The following is a 16,280-nucleotide window of genomic DNA, read 5'->3' as shown; positions in this document are numbered from 1 at the left end:
ACATTATCCTACTTCTAAGCTTTTGCCCAGGCTAGTCCCCTGCCTGGAATTACTTCCCTTCCTATCTTCACTTTCACCTGTCAGTGGCCTGCTCATCCTGTAATCCCCGGCTCCAGGAAGCCTCCTGAGGTTCCCCCAGTGAGAGTGGTCTTTCCCTCCGTAGCATGTCAGTACTGCCTCTGTTGCAGCAAATGTTACAATGTTCTTTGCATTCAGGCCATGCCATATGTTCTGTTTATTTCCTCATTTGTCCATAAGCATTTACTGAATATTTCTGTCTAGCTCCCCTGCTTTTGGTGCCTTAGGATAGGGCCTTTTTTTTTTTTAATCTTTGCATACCTCAGAGAAGAGAGTTTTGCACATTGAAGGACTTGAGAGAGGAGTGCTCAGGTGCTTTGGGGAAGCACTGAAGAATAGCGGTTAGGAACTCGGCTCTGCAGTCACACAGAGCTATGGGTGACCTGGGCAAGTGCCTTTCCTTCTAGGCCTTGGTTTCCTTATTTGGCTTATTATTTGAATTAAATAAGATAAAGCATATAGTATGCTCGATGTGTAGTAGGCATTTAAGCCAACAAGGCTCTTATTACTATTATTCATGATGATCATCCTGGCCTCCTTATTGACAACATTGTGGAGAGGATTCATGCATGGAGTCGGGTTTTTGAATAGGGCATCTTTGAGGATCCTTCCAATTCCAATGCTCCTGGCATGTGGTAGTGTTTGATAAATGTTAGACACTTGTTAAACTAAGTTGTTTTTATCCTTATCATTCTGAGGTTGAGAAGAAGTCAGGAAAAAACTTCAGTGATGTCTTAAAAACAGCTCACATCATCAATATCCTTTTTGAAGCACTTTCCCATCTGTAATCCCAGTAGAACCACACAATAGGGACTCAGATGGTTGGCCCCATTTTACGGAAGGGGCAGAGGAATTAATGACCTCCGTAAAATGGGACCTGGTCTCACAGCCAGCATATGGCAGTGGGGGGAGCTCAGTGCTCCTTTTTTCTGCTCTAACTTGTTTGTCCCTCAGTAAAGACCACTGGGGATGACCAGACCCCACCTTTACTTTCACTAGCCTAGCAGAGTAGGAACCTATAAAGGTTTGTTGAGTGACTGGCTGACTGCCTAACTGAGTGCTTCTCTTTCCCAGAGGGATAGTAGATGACTTAGAAATTCAGAGAGCCTATACGCCTATCAGCCCTGCCAACGCAGAAGGATACTTTGAAGTTTTAATCAAGGTGAGCTGACTGACCTGGATGCTCTAAGATGCTGTGGGCTGGAACCTTCATATGCCATCTTGGTTGGGATGAGGCAGCTGATGTAGGACTGATGTGGGACTGATGTGGGAAAAGCCAGTGTTCACATGGGAGGAGGCTGGCTTGAGGGAAGAGTGGGGACAGTGAAGGAAGCCTTCTTCCATCTCCTTTCCTGATGAAGGGGGAGCTGCTGGACCAACACAGGACATATTCCTGACAGATTTTATGAAAAGGAGGCTCAGACTGATAAAGTTTTTCCTTCTTGTTTTCTTGCCTATCAATGGAAGCGAACACTGACCCTGGGAGAAGGGGAGCCAAGCTGCCCAACACCTATCATGTGCTGGGCACGGGGGTCCAGATAAATCAGACGTGGTGTCTGTTTTTGGACAGAAGACCAGTCCCGGATCATATAATTTGATAGACACCATGACAGGAGATCCCAGTCCAACTTACAGTAGCTGGTGGTGTGAGACAGCAGGCTGGGCCTCCTAGCAGAAGATGTGTGTTTGAGCTGTGTGTTTAAGGAGTGGAGAACTAGGGGGGAAGTGTGAGAAGGAAGCTCTAAGTGCTGGGAACAACATGTACAACAGCGAAGGAGGCATGATTGGGGAACTGTTTATCATTTGTCCTGAATAAGAAGGAGGTGTACAAGGAAAAGGTGGGATGTGGAGGACCTTGTGGACCACAGTAACCTGAGGTCACTTCTGGGTGGGTGGGCAGGGGCCAGAGCACTTGAGTTGGGCCTTAAAGCGGGGAGTACAAATTGGCAGTGGCAGGGAATGGCATTCTAGGCCGAGGGGCTGGATAACCAAAGGCAGGGAGGGGTGAAACAGAACAGGATCTTGTGGGAACTATACCCAGTCTGAATGGCAAGAGCAGAGGTGCTTGTGGAGGCGGCCAAGGTGGTGAGGGTGTTGGCAGAGATTAGGCGATCAGAGTGGGTTGGATAACAAAACACCTCCGAGACCCAAAGAATAGGTACCAAAATTTGTAAGTCATGAAGGTCCAATTATGTGGAACAAATGATTAGGTAAAACAACATGAAATTGCTGATGCTTTAACATTTTTGACTTACAGAAACAGTAGTTTCATATGGGTTAAGCTAATATAAAACTATAGATCCTCATTTCCCCAATGGAATCTTAGGGAACATCATTGCTTAAGAATAGCTTTCCCATCCTTTATCTCCCATGGAGGGCAGAAATTATTATCTCCATATCTTTGATAAGCATACTGAAGCCTCAGGATAACCCAAGGCCCCACAGCTCGTAAGAAGTGTGGCCGGTAGGTGAGCCCTGGCCTCCTGACTCCAAGACCTCAGCACTGTCTGTGGCCTCCGCCTTCCCTGCCTGCCTTCAGAGCCCGAGTGTTTACTCCCTCACACATAAGCTTGGATGGGATCCCTTCTCCACGCAACTGTTTGTCTGGGAGATTCCACAAATCCTCTCCAAATGGCCTGCTTCCCCAAGCTGCTTGTCTGGGTGTGTTTCTGTTGAAAGGATAAGCCTGGAGACAGTTCTTCAGGGCAGCTGGATTTCTCCCAGCTGCAAGGCTGATTTTCTCCTTCGTTTACCAGAAAGCCTCTCTTTAGAGAGATGTTTAATTATCCCTAAGCCTCTGGCTAGGAAGAGCTGGAACTGTCTTTGCGTATTATTGGGAAGGCAGAGGGCTTTTCTCAGGTTTACCCTCCCATGTAGATGAGAAGGAGGAACTTCTATTTCTCAAGCACCTTCTGGGCACCAGGCACTACTCCTGCCTCTTTATTTTCATTATTTCATTTCTCATAACCACCCTACAGAGTAGATCATATTATCCCCATTTTACAGGTGAAGAAACCAAAGCTCAGAGAGATGATGTCATTGTCCCAAGGCCCCTTGGGTAATATGACCCCCAAGTAGAAGAGCAGAAGTTTACTGTCAGTCCTCTTTAACAAGTGTATATTGAGCCAGGCTCTGTGTGGGTGCTGGAGACATGGAAAAATTTTTCCTTACTCCTTGAGAGCTACCTATGCCATAGGGCCCTAGACTACAGCTGGGGCTCTCTCTCCCTGAGGCTGGGGCCAGAAAACAAGGTGTACTCTGAGACACAGCCTCCAATAAGTTAGCAGGGAAAAATGTAGCCCCTCTCCCAGACCTCTTCTAGGCAAGCTGAGGACTTTTCCTTGCTTTATGCATATATGCGGTGTCCAAGGAAGTCAGGGGTGATGCTAGAGATAGCTGTGGGTGCTTAAAAGCATGTCTGGTGACCAGAGCCCTATCCCTCCTTCAAGCTTGGTTATAATCTCATTCCAAATTCCTTCCAATCCTGTTGTTTAGTGCTTCCCCCTCAGCCCCACTATATTTTGTCCACTTGCTGTTTCCAGAACAGGGTCTGGGCTGTCCTACCCCTGACCATAGCATACCTTATGCCCAGAATCCTCTCGGACCTCCTGCTTCCATCCCCAGTGAATTTGATCTTACCCAGACTTCAAGGTCCAGCTCAAATGATTCCTTCTCCAAGAAACTATCCTCGATTCCACTTCATTGAAAGAGACTGCATCTCCTTAGGGCTCTCCCAGAACTTTATCCTTCTCATGGAATATTAGGTAGTCTCTACCGTGTGTATGATTGAGACGTGAGTCCCTCCTAGATTGTGAGATCCTTACGGGGAGGCCTGAATCTGGATTAATTGATTGATTTGCTGATTCATTCATTCATTCATTCATTCATTCAGATACATAAGTCTTTTTTATGGTTCAGGCACTGGCCAACTTCATGGAGCTTCGGGTCCAGCTGTCTCTCCTGCAGCCTCAGCATGGTGCTTGGCATAGAGTTGGCAGGCCCCCAGGGAATGTAGACTGCCTGCCCCGCTATGGAGGAATCCCCTCCACAAGCTTTATATTTTTCATCTTAGCCAGAAGACAATGTAGGGTAATGCATGGATTACAAATGAGTGGCCTAGAAACTGACTCCAGCCCATGAATATATTTAGTTTTGGCCTGTGCAATGTTTTAAAATTTTGAATTAATTGCTGACATTTCAAAAATGAGAGATTTTACATTAAAAATATGGATGTCATACTTCTATGAAAATCAGATTTAGCATCATCGACCCCACAAACTATGTACTAGAATCTACAAAGTGGCTTCTTCCTTTAGAATGAGCATTCATTCCTCATTTTACCCAGTCCCCACCGTTTCCTACTGCACTCTGACAAGTATTAGTTGCCAAAAATCATCTCACACCCCATTCTTCACTCAGTTGTGTTATCTGCATGGCCCATTAGTTACTTGGGTTTGAGACCTCTGTAGTTAAAGCTGGATGGAGGTCTATGGATTTTCATTGCAGCCTCACTGTTTCCCTTCTGTGTAAGCTCTGGGCCTCATCTGAAAATTGGGAATGACAGTACCAATATCGTGGGATGATTAGGGTGATTAAATGAGATAACATATGTAAAGTGCTTAGCACTACAGAAAGGGCTCCACACTGATGGCTGACGTGGTTTGTATTGGCAGCATGTGCCTGTCCCAATGAAGTCTCCCTGTGTTTGCTCCCAGTGCTACCAGACTGGGCTGATGTCCCGATATGTCGAGTCCTGGAGAGCAGGAGACACGGCTTTCTGGAGAGGACCTTTCGGAGGCTTTTCCTATAAACCAAACCAGGTCAGTGCCAGCACACTGAGTCCTCAGGAGACCCCTCCCAGCTTAGCCTTCAGGATTGTAGTTTTAGATTTCAAGTTGTAGAATCTCACTGGACCATTCTTCCTGAGCCCAAACCCAATCCCAGGAGTATCCTTGGCTGCCCATTGCTTAGAAAATCCAGACTCATGTGCTCGGCGTGTAGGGCGCCTATCCTTTCTCACCCTCAGATACCTTTCTAGATTCACAGTCCAGTTATAAGACTATAGAGACCTCCCCCTAAGTATGCCCCAAGTCTCCCTGCTTGGGAAGCTCTTCTTCATCTTCATGCTTTGTTCAAAGCCTTCCCTGATGTTCCCAGGAAAAAGTAGTAATTTCTCATCAGTTGGTGCATATCTGGAAAGCAGTTTGGCAGTATGTACTGAGAGTCTTAAAAATCTTCAAATCTTTGGACCCAGTAATTCCATTTCTGGAAGTCTATCCTATGGAAAGAATCCAAAATACCAACTTGTTTGCACATGCTTATTGCAGCTTTATTTATAATAGCAAGAAATTGGAGATAACTGAACAACAGGGGGACAGTTAAGTGCACTGGGTTACAGATACTTGAAAGAATATCCTGGATTTTTAAGTTAAGTACATAAATGATGTTATATGTTTATACAATAAGATCAAGTGACAAACACTAGGTGCAAAATTGAATATACAACAGGCTTGGAAACTAAGTTAAAGTACACAGGAAAAAATATGAAAAGAAGATGCAATGAAATGTTAGCAGCTCTGGATGATGGAATAATGGGTGTTTTTTATTTTCTTCATTATATTTTTCAAATTATCCACAACGAACACCTATTACCTTTATAATTAGGAAAACAAAGCTAAACAAATGGAAAAAATGAGTCATTCCTATTTGTTTACTTTAAAAATAGCTTTTATTGTTTTTTCCTTTATTACAAATGCCGTACATTTCACTACCCCCAAAATGAGCAGATATAGAGAGACAGAAAAAGAAGGAAGTAAAGAACACCTATAGGCTATCCACCCAGACATGCCAGTCTTACTACCTTGGCATATATCCTTCCAAATTCTCTTCCACACATGGGTGTTTATACAAGCGTGCACGTATGTGTGTATAATATCAAACATGTATATTGCACCGCCTCTGTGCCAGGCTGTGATTTTAGCACTTACTATGTAGTAACTCATTTAATTCTCACAACAGCTCCTACATACTGCTACCCCCATTTTGTAGATATGTGGTGTGCATATAATATTTTTCTACAATAGCCTTCTAGTGCTAACCATGCTCTGCCTTGCATTTTAGCTGAGGGTGTCCCTGTGTCCCCCAGGCCCTCGAGGGCAGACACTAGGAATTATTCCTGTTTCCTCCCAACCTTGAGGGGCACTTGACGAATGTTATCTTGACCACCTTTTCCATGTGGAGCCTCTTCATGGCTTGTGGCTGCACCTCTGTATCCACAGAACACCACACGAAAGCCCCTGCACTTCTTATCTAGGCAGTTCGTGGGGCCCAGCAGTGAGGAAGAAGAAATGGGGTCTCACATAGTGACACTGGCCCCTGGTGGTGGCTAGGCTAGGCTCTGCCCCTCCGAGGAGGCTGGAGTGCTCCGGCCCTCTTCCCACCCTGCCCTGCTGCTCCGTGGTCATCTTTCTTATAGGTGAGCATCGCGTCAGCCCAGAGGGCACATTAGCATCTGTTTGTGCATTCATTCCCGGGTATCCACTTAGGGCCAGGCCTGTGCTGGACCCTGGGAGCCCAGAGACAGGACAGACGAGGCCCCTGTCCTTCGGAAGTTCAGTCTGATGGAGAAATAGACACACAAACAGGTGATGACAACTCAGCATGACCAGTGCTATGGGAACAGAGGGAAGGACCCCTACCCATGGCTCAGGGAATGCTTCCCAGAGGAGAGCCTGAGCAGTGATGGGAGGAGAAGGAGGAGCACGACAGGCTGAAGAGCAAGGAGCACAGCAGGCTAAAGAGAGCACCAATATAGGGCTGGATGGCATGGCTGGCAGTAGGGGCTCAGTGAGGGGAAGGAATCTAATTGTTAAGCCCCAAGCTCCACCAGGCACTTCATGGCCTTTTATTTAATCCTCACGACAATTCTGAGATAGGTGCTATTATGAGGAAGTGCTATTATTTTTTTACCAGTAAAGAAACTGAGGCTCAGAGAGGTGAAAGGACTTGTCTAGATCTTATGGCTAAGGATTTATACTCAGATCTGTATGAATCTTGATACTCCAGGAAGTGTTTTATGCACTTCCTGGAGCAGCATGGTGTGCAGGGGCTGTCAGTAGAGCTAGTGAAAACCCCAACTGTATTCAGAGAGGCCTAATCTCTAGAATGAGGGCGGTAAATACCACACTGCATGGGCAGGCACTAACCTTCAAGGCACTGCCCTTAAAGAAGATTTCCCCTCTTTAAGAGGCCTAGAGCCAGGAAATGGGTTCAGCGAGGAGAGATTGATGGAACTGGGTCCCATTGGGGTGGAAACTCACTTTTATTGGGTCTTCTGTGCCAGCACTGTGCTAGGTACTTATGTATAGTATCTCATTTAGTCTAGGGAGGACTGAGGGGTCCAAGTCGGGGTCCTCAGATCTTTACAGGGCTGCCCGGGGGCAGAAGCAGTAGCCCAGAGGGCATGGGGGTCGGTGGGCAAGGCTTTGCTGAGAGCAGGTTTCAGCTCATTGTGAGGTGGGAAGATGACCCTGGCAATGGGAGTTAGTCCAGAATAGAGCAAACTGCCTTGAAAGGTAGTGGGCTATCAGCAGAAGTATGTAAACAGGGCCCTGTGAGGATGCTTTAGAAGGCAACCAAGCCACTTATAGGATGGAGTATACCCTTATGTTCCCTTTCAGCCCCCAGAGTCCATGATTTCTGTTACACAGATCTCACAAGCTACAGACTTTCACAAGCAAGGATGGTTTCCTGGAGAATGTAGAGAGGAGAACTCAGATGGGTGGGACACCTGGTTCAGGCAAGCCCGAGAAAAGGCCCTGTAGTGGATGGGTAGGGTGAGACTCCCCGCTCCACCCCGGTCACATACCCATCCTATTCCCCAGTACGGTGAGCTCCTCATGCTGGCTTCGGGCACCGGCCTGGCCCCCATGGTGCCCATCCTACACAGCATCACAGACAATGCAGATGATGAGACTTTTGTCACCCTGGTCAGCTGCTTCAAGACTTTTGAGGGCATCTACCTGAAAACCTTCCTCCAGGAGCAAGCCCGTTTCTGGAACGTTCGTACCTTCTTTGTACTTAGCCAGGTAAGCCCAAGGTAGTGACTCCTTTCCGTGATTGAGACTCTGCTGTCCTCTTGCACTTGTCCTGATGACCTGCTGTAGCCTCTCTACTTTATGCTATAATAATAATCCCTGCCACTGTTGGAACCACGTGCCTGGCAAGGAAGGCAAGTATTGTCATGTTCATTGTGCAGATGATGAAACACACTCAGAAAGGTGAAGTGCCAGCTAGTGTCATACTGATAAATGGGATGAAGACAGGATTTGAGCTGGGGCTGTCTGATTCCAGAGCTCCAGCTCTCACCCACCATGCTTTGCTGCCTGTCATCCACCCTCTGGCATCATCCATTATATGGGCAGGCGGCCTGGTTGTGGAGTCAATGGGCCAGGACAAAGACATCCTCCAGGATAAGTTCTTTGAGGCAGGGACCATGTGTCCGGCCTGTCATCCACCCTCTGGCATCATCCATTATATGTGGAGTCAATGGGCCAGGACAAAGACGTCCTCCAGGATAAGCAACTTGAGGCAGGGACCATGTGTCCAGATCACCGCGCTCTCTGCAGTGCTTTGCACAGTGCCAGGCACAAGGTAGGCACTCCCTCCATCAATGATTGGTCGAGTAAACTGGATGCAAGTTCATTGCATTTATTAGAGTCCCTGCCACATCGCTTTGTCCTGCATGAGAGGAAAGCTGCTTTCCAACTCCCCAGGTTGCAGATACTCTAGCTGGAAGCGACTCTGCCTTCTGACTCCTCTTCCCTCTGATTCCCCATCCTTTCCACTCACTCAGGCCTTCCCAGGCCCTCCCCTCTGGACCATGGCATGGTGGGGAGGCATCATGCCATTTATCTCAAGCTAGGCCCTCAGCTCTTTTCGTTCACCTTCCTTCCCCTGCTCAGTAGCTTTTATTCCTCTTTCCTGCACCCCCTAGGTTGAGGGTCCCTGCTAGGGGTACTCCCCGCCACCCATTCTCTGTTGCTCAGGGTCAGCTTCGTTGCCCTGTACTTTGGAGCACTCTTCTCATCAGTTTCCTCTTTGAGGCAGCTTTAGAGTGTCCCTAAAGACATATGTGATCCTTGACATTGTGTGTGTGTGTGTGGGGGGGGGGTTGTTCAGAAAACTGCTTTCCCTTCCCAACACCAAAGATTCTGGGATTCCCCAGGGGCCAGGGTCTGCGGACCTGTCTGTGGGGCACAGTCATCGAAAGGGTCATGCTTGGTGAACATGAAGGCCAGTGTGCAGCCTGAATAGGAGTGGGGCTGTGGGAACGGCCACTGCTGTCAGGCAGCACACTCAGCCCTGCCCCAGGGCTGGTCAAGGAAGGTGGGAGGAGGGGCAGGAGGCAGGCACCTGGCAGAGGTGCCCTGGCTGTTGGCCAGCTTTCCTTTTCCCCAGCCATGTACCAGGTGCCTGAGATACAAAACTGAAGATGACCTGCTCCCTGCCCTCCAGGCACTCGCCCTCCAGAGATAGCCACTGGGATGGCGGACAGTGACTCCCTCTCATTGAGCACTTTCTCTGTGCCTGGCAGTGTTCTGAGCACTTTGTGTGTGTTAACTCATGTAACTCCACCACAGTCTTAGGAGGTTTGTATTGCCACAATGCCCATTGTACAGATGTGGAAACTGAGGCACAGGGAGATTTAAGAACTTTGTCTAAGGTAGCACAGTGAGTTGGTAGAGTCTAGTATGGACCCAGGTGGTCCTGCACCAGTGTCCATGCTCTTAACTGCTTGTTAGTGTAAGGTAGCAAATGGATGGGTGCTGCTGAGCGTGTGTGTTCAGGATGCTGCAGCAAGCAGGGAGGGCTTCACAGAGGAAATGGCATCTAAGCCTGGGCTTGAAGGTAGAGTTTAAGTTCACCAGTAATAGAGGGCCTTCACTCCTGAGCTGGGGCTTTGATGATGCCAGTGGCCTGGGGTGGGGCAGGCATGTGGTCTGGCTGTCGATGGTAGGGTCAATGGAGTGAGAGGTGCCTGTCTGTCTGTGCTCCCTCCAGTCAGGGTGCTTCCCCTCCTGCCTGAACCTCAGTGACAGCATCCTCAAGCAGCTCCTTCCTCCAGCCATCCCCTGTCAATTTGTCTTCCATCCTGTAGCTGGAAGGGCAGCTCTGACCACACCACCTCCCTGTATCCAGCCCTTCCCCGGGCCCCACTGCTCTTAGGACGATGTCCACGCCCTCATGGCTGTGCCAGCCCTCTGTTGCCTTGTCTCCTAGCCCATCCTCCCTGCGTGCTGTGTTCTGGTGTCTCTGGTCTGCTTGTGGCTATAAGTGCTCTGCTTTTCTGGTTGCTGGGCCTTTCCTCACACCATTGCCTTGCCAAGGAGCACTTTTCCTCACTTCTTCACCTGACACCGACTCATCCCCCACATCTCTCTGCTGAGGTGTAATTCTATCCTGGAAGCTTTCCCAGAGCCCCCAGGATGGTGTGTTTGTGTTTACTGTTGCAGCCTGGGCTTGCCTTTTTCACAGCACCCACCCCACTGCACTGTCACTGTTTACGGGTCCCCTCCCCACCTGAGCAGCAGCCAGACCCAACGCATCTCTCCTGAGGCAGTTGGAGTGGGCTCTACTGAACCTAACTGGCCTGAGGGTATCGGGCAGTGAGAAGGAGAGGTGAGGCCAAAGGGCCCTGCTGGTCTCTGCCCTCATGGGCCCATGGGATGCGTCAGAGCATGGAGGGAGCCTCAGGAAGATCCAGGTCATCACAGAGGATCCCCTGTCAGCACCATGGTGCTGTCCTCAGAGGGCCTTCGGGGTCAGACAGGCTCTGCGAGGTGAGCTCCAAAGCCTGGTGAGTGCACCTGAGATTAGAGACCTGCACCCACAGAACCTCTCCCAGGGTTTCCCCATCACCCTACACTCATCATAGTAGCTCCGAGAGGTCACTGTCACTCAGCCCTGAAGTGGCAGCAAAGCTCCGATTCCAACCCCAGCCGCCATCTCCATCCTGCCTCTAGTTAGTGTCAGGATCTAGAAGCTTGTGGTAATGGAGTCTGCAGAAGTCTGAATAGTGCTATTCTGTAAGGGGGGAGGGGAGGTTTGTTTTGGGTGCTGATTACATAGTTTCTTCTTTTTGTTAAAGTTCTTCAAACTATATATACTTAATTTCTACAATCTTCTATATGTAATACTTCAATAAAATGTTTACTTAAGAGAAATTCCTCCAAGTCAGCTGGCGATAGAGCCTTTCTTTGGTGACTTGGGGGATGAAAGCCACAAGCTGAAAGAGAGAAGGGACCTGGGTCCCTCGAGTACTGTACACCCCCAGAACTACCTCTAGCCTTTTTATGTGAGAGAAATAGACTCCTCTCTTGGTTAAGGCACCGCTGCCTGAATTAGGCAGGGTGAGGCCAAGAGCCTTGTTTGTTTAAAGCAGCTGCCATGTCCCCAGAGTCTAGCACAGTGCCAGGCACAGAGTAACCACTCAGTAAACATCTGTTAAAGCAACAGGTTAAACAAATGAACAAACGTTATACTTCAAGGGTAATGGTGATAGACAACCTTGGAAAGATACTGGGAGACCCACAGTCACGGGGAGAAAACATTACACCCAAAGTGACAGGTGCAGCGGTCCCCCGGAGGCAGTGAGAAACTGGGGACCAAATCCTAGTTCTGCTGCTGCCCCTGCCTCATTGTGCGTCCTGAGGGACAGCTCTCCTCCCTGTGCCTTCACTATTGTAGGAGGACAACTACTCATCACAGGCTGGTCGTGACTGTGATCCGAGTCCCAGAGTGAGGAAGTACCTGGCTCTCAGTAGGAATAGGTGAAGGTCGTCTTCTCACTCCCTCTGCCTTAGTTTCTTCATTTGGCAGAGGAGAGCTAGCTACGTGAACTTTGAGGACCCCCCAGAAGTCACCCCTGCTCTTTTTCATTATCCCAGGAGAACTCCCTGGAGCAGCTTCCCTGGAGTTACCGAGAGAAGACCTGGTTCGGCCGCCTGACCCAGGACCTGATTGAAGAGCTGGTTCGCTCCTGTCGGAGAGAGCCGTTTGCATTGGTCTGTGGCTCAGCCGAGTTTACCAAAGATATGGCCAGGTATTTGCTACACGCAGGCCTGGCTGAGGACTCCTACTTCCTCTTCTAGGCCTGGCCTGCTTTCCAAAGTCCAGGCCAGGGGCCTGCCAACAGGACACAGGAAGAGGCACAGACTGGAATCAGAAGATGTGGACAAAAGACCACCACTAACTTGCCAGGTGACTTTGGACAGGTGTCTTTGCCTCTTCACACCTCCATCCCTCATCTGCCCCATGGAGTTACTGACTCCCTCAGACCGGAGTCCTGCTGCGCAGAGGGAAAACAGGGCTGCAGGAGTCTGGGGAGAGCAACCAGCCTGGAAATGAGAGAGGACTGCACCAAGGAGTTGGCAGGAGAAGGGGCTGGAGGAGCTTCCCTGGTTCCTCAGGTCAGAGGGCTTGTGTGGGGCTCCTGTTGGACCCTGCCCTGTAATGTCCATTTCACAGCCTGTTTCCCCTAGAGACTGGGTACCCTTGTGTGGCCTCACTGCTGGCTCAGGTGAGGTGCTCACTAAGTGTTCAGGGAATGACCACAGGAGTGGCTGAGAGATTTCTGGAGGAGGAACTTGCCTTAGGTACCTCCAGTGCCATGAGCCTGACACGATGAAGGTCTTGGGTGCTGTGACCTGACCACGTTCTCAGAGGGAGGTGGGGCCTTGGATTACCTCTGTTACATATTGGCCCTAGGCCTTTCCTGCCACAAACACATCACTCTGAGTCTCTGTTCCTTGGCTCAAGAGCCCAGCCTAGAGTCCTTTTTCTAGCAAAAGAACCACAGACTCAAATACCCCTCCCTCCTGCAGGCAGCCAGCTCAGCCCTCTCCTTCAGCTCTGGCACCCTGGCTACGGTTGCTATGGAGATCTAAAGATAGAGCAGGAGTCAGGAGACCTGGGTCCTTCTCCCTGCTCTGCCCACTGAGTGGCTACTGATTTGTGATCCACCCACCCCCTCTACACCCCGCCTTCTCCATCCTGCATGAAGCATGCCCTCTCCAGGGAGGCCAGCACTTCTGGGCAGCGCACTGCAGTTAATGAAGTCTGCTTTTCGCAGCCTGGGCTCCAGTGTGCTGCACCAGCTCAGGCTGGCTATAGGCAGTCAGTCCCAGAATCAGAATATTAAGTCTTGGAATCTCAGAGTGAGAGAACCATAGAATCATAGACTTAGAATTTTACGGTCATAGAATCACAGTCCTCATTGTATCAGAGATGATACGTTCAGGACTCCAGAGAGCATCCAGTCTGCCAGATTCATTGTATCAGTGAGGCTAAGTGACCTGCCCAAGGTAAAACAGTCCATGGCAGGGCCAGCACTAGAAGTCAGGTCTCCTGATGTCAGCTTTGTGCTCAGAGTTCTGTCTGCATGAATTTTAAACTAGGCTCCACAGGACACAAGGGTTCCTGGCATAGCAGCTGTGAAGGGATGGCCAGATGGGACCTCCAGGTCCCTGCACCAACCAGAGCAGTTTTATTTTTATCCTATTTATATCTTGGGGCTTGGATTAATTTTCATTTGTGAAAAAGGGTTTACCTGTACCTCCCAAAAAGTTGCGACAAATCTCTGCTGTTCCATGTTCAGTAAATAATCATGACAAGCAGTTGAGGGGATGATGCCAAAGGTTTCACACTATTTCACATGCAGAATTCCATGGTTAAATAGATGTGGGGAATATTGCATATGACCTTTGTCAAGAATCATGTACACAAGTATATTAAAAGCTCTGAAAAGTCCAACGGTAAAGTAACTTTTTTCATATTCTTTAACTCAGAGTTTCCCAAGCTTATTTAACTGTACGACATTTTTATCTACTAGAATCTTTTGAGATCAGCGTGCCATGGAGTGTGCTTTGGGAAATGCTAGTCTATTGCAGAGGCTTTTTCTCAGTGTCATGTGTGGGAAGACCCTGCTCTGAGTCAGAGGTCCCAGCAGGAACTGTGATTTCTTTCGGCCTCGCCTGTGACTTGGGCAAGACACATTTCCTTCTCAGGGCCTTGGAAGTCCAGGCGTCTTCCTCTACACCTTCCTCTGTCTCAGCACATCCTAGTGACTCTCCTCACAGATACTCCTGCAGGGCCAGTCAGGAGCCAGACTCTCTTCTGGGCACCAAGGAAATAACAGTGAACAAGGCAGATACAGTTCTAGTAAGCTCCACTGGGGAACTTACAGCCCAAAAAGGAGGGCTAAAATTAAACCAGTAATTTTGAAATGAATGAGTGTTCTAGAAAAGGAAATATGGAGAGTGGAAGTTAAGGAGAGGGTCTATCCTAGGAGAGGACCAGGAACACGTCTCTGCACTGAGGAAAGAGGCTTCAAAGGCAATATCCTCACTCATAAGGGTGATAGGGGGTCCCTACTTAAGGGGTGGGAAGTCTGGGGCGGTTCTTGTGTATCTATCCTTGTCCCCTTTTAGATACTTGGCGTTTAGGTATCAGACAAGGTCACACAGTGATAACCAGCCCCTCTTGTCCTATAAGGTCGCCCTCTACTTCACATCACTCCATGTGGGATCTGTGTAGCCAGATACTGGTGGGGTCTCTTATCATGGCACATTGGTGGGGGGACTCAGCCACATCTTTGGTGCCAAGATGCCAGAGGGCTCATATTATCCAGAAACTTGAGAACCTGTGGCTGAGTGCTGTGCCTCGCAGGACGCCAAGTGAGCCCAAGAAGAGGACGGGTTGGGATGTGTGAGGACAGACCTCATTGAATTGGTGGTGAGGCTCCTCTCAGCTGGCCCATTGCATTGCCGCCACCTCTCCTGATAATGCCCCCGCCACATGTTGTGGGAGGTGTGCTATCTGGGTGATGGTACACAAATGACAGCTGCCTTAGTCCAGCCCTCACCGTGTTTTGCCTACGCCACTTGAGTATTCCCCTCATTGGTCTCCCAGCCTCCAGCCTCTCCCCCCACACCCCCCACACAGACTGTAGCCAGACCGATTTTTTTTATGTGCCTGTGGTAAGAACACAATGTGAGATCTATCCTCTTAACACATTTTTAAGTGTATAATACATTACTGTTGACTATAGATACAGTGTTGTAGAGCAGATCTCCAGAGCTTATTCAGACCACTTTTTCTAACATGTCTGTCACTCTCTCTTGCTTAAGATCCTTCAATGGCTCCCGACTACCCTTAGGATACAGCCTCTCAGCTCTGTTTACCTTCTAGGCTTATTTTATGTTACTGGCCCCTTGCCTTTAACTCTTATGTTACAAACTTGTTTTCTTGCATCAGTCAGTCCCTTCACATTTGCTGCTCCCTCTGCTTCCTTCCTGTCTTACACTCACCTTTGCCTCTGTCTTTCGAGGGCTTAGCTGAGTGTCACTTCCTCTTGGAAGCCTTGCCTGCCTCTGCTGCTCCAGGCTAGGTAGTCAGCAGTCTTGTGCTGAACCTGCCGGGCTGTCTCCTTTGTATGTGAGTACATCAAGGCCCTGTACTGGGGCCTGTTCATCATGTCCCCAGTGTGGGAGAGTACTCAGTACATCGATGTCGAATTCCTGAATAATAAACGACTAATGTTCATGGTGTACTTTACAAGTTGAAAAATGCTTTTCATCTATATTGAAGCACATAATCATCACCAAAATGCATGCTATTCTATTACCCCAGTTTACTGATAAGGAAACTAAACTTCTAAGACATTAAGCAATTCTCCAAGGTCATGTAGGGGTACACAAATTCCAGCATGCTGCAGTTATTATAATGTGTATATGTGGCACATGAGTGCACCAGGAGATGTATATAAAGATTTTCATTGCTGCACTGTTTAAAAATAGCAAAGAATAAAAACTATCTGTCCATCAATAAAGAGAATGGAGAAATGTTCTGTTCTATAGAGATTCATGCAGCAGAATACCATACACCAGTTAAAATGAATGAACCAGGTCTACATGTATCAACATAGACTAAATCCTAAAAACGTGATAATTGAGTGAAAAGCAATTTCTAAAAGGAAAGATACAGTGAGATACCCATATTTGGAGAGTTTAAAAGCACAGAATAATGCCAAATGCTCAGGAAGGAAATCCACCAACTTCAAGGAACCTCTGGGGATGCAGGGAAGGGGATAAGATAGGGTGAGGGGGGGTCTTTTATCTGTGTCACTTTATTATAAATATATT

General features: G+C 48.5%; 1 protein-coding gene across 10 annotated transcripts in view; it reads left to right on the top strand.

Annotated features, from left to right (window-relative positions):
- LOC102891236 (NADH-cytochrome b5 reductase-like) overlaps positions 1-13,890 on the top strand; it is a 22,679-nt gene extending 8,789 nt beyond the window's left edge. For 4 of the 10 annotated variants that reach the window (XM_015595288.2, XM_025052063.1, XM_025052062.1 and 1 more), the window contains 4 exons: positions 1,153-1,240; positions 4,752-4,898; positions 7,962-8,165; positions 12,027-13,890. In XM_015595288.2, the coding sequence (XP_015450774.1) occupies positions 1,153-1,240; positions 4,752-4,898; positions 7,962-8,165; positions 12,027-12,230 (643 nt within the window). In that variant the 3' untranslated portion in view covers positions 12,231-13,890. The remainder of the gene's footprint in view (positions 1-1,152; positions 1,241-4,751; positions 4,899-7,961; positions 8,166-12,026) is intronic. The other 6 variants (XM_006919238.3, XM_025052065.1, XM_025052064.1 and 3 more) reach the window with 4 other exon arrangements.
- Positions 13,891-16,280: the final 2,390 nt, after the last annotated feature.

This window comes from Pteropus alecto, unplaced genomic scaffold (genome assembly GCF_000325575.1).
Source record: "Pteropus alecto unplaced genomic scaffold, ASM32557v1 scaffold25, whole genome shotgun sequence".
NCBI classification, from domain to species: domain Eukaryota; kingdom Metazoa; phylum Chordata; class Mammalia; order Chiroptera; family Pteropodidae; genus Pteropus; species Pteropus alecto.
This window is presented reverse-complemented; position numbering and strand designations above follow the sequence as displayed.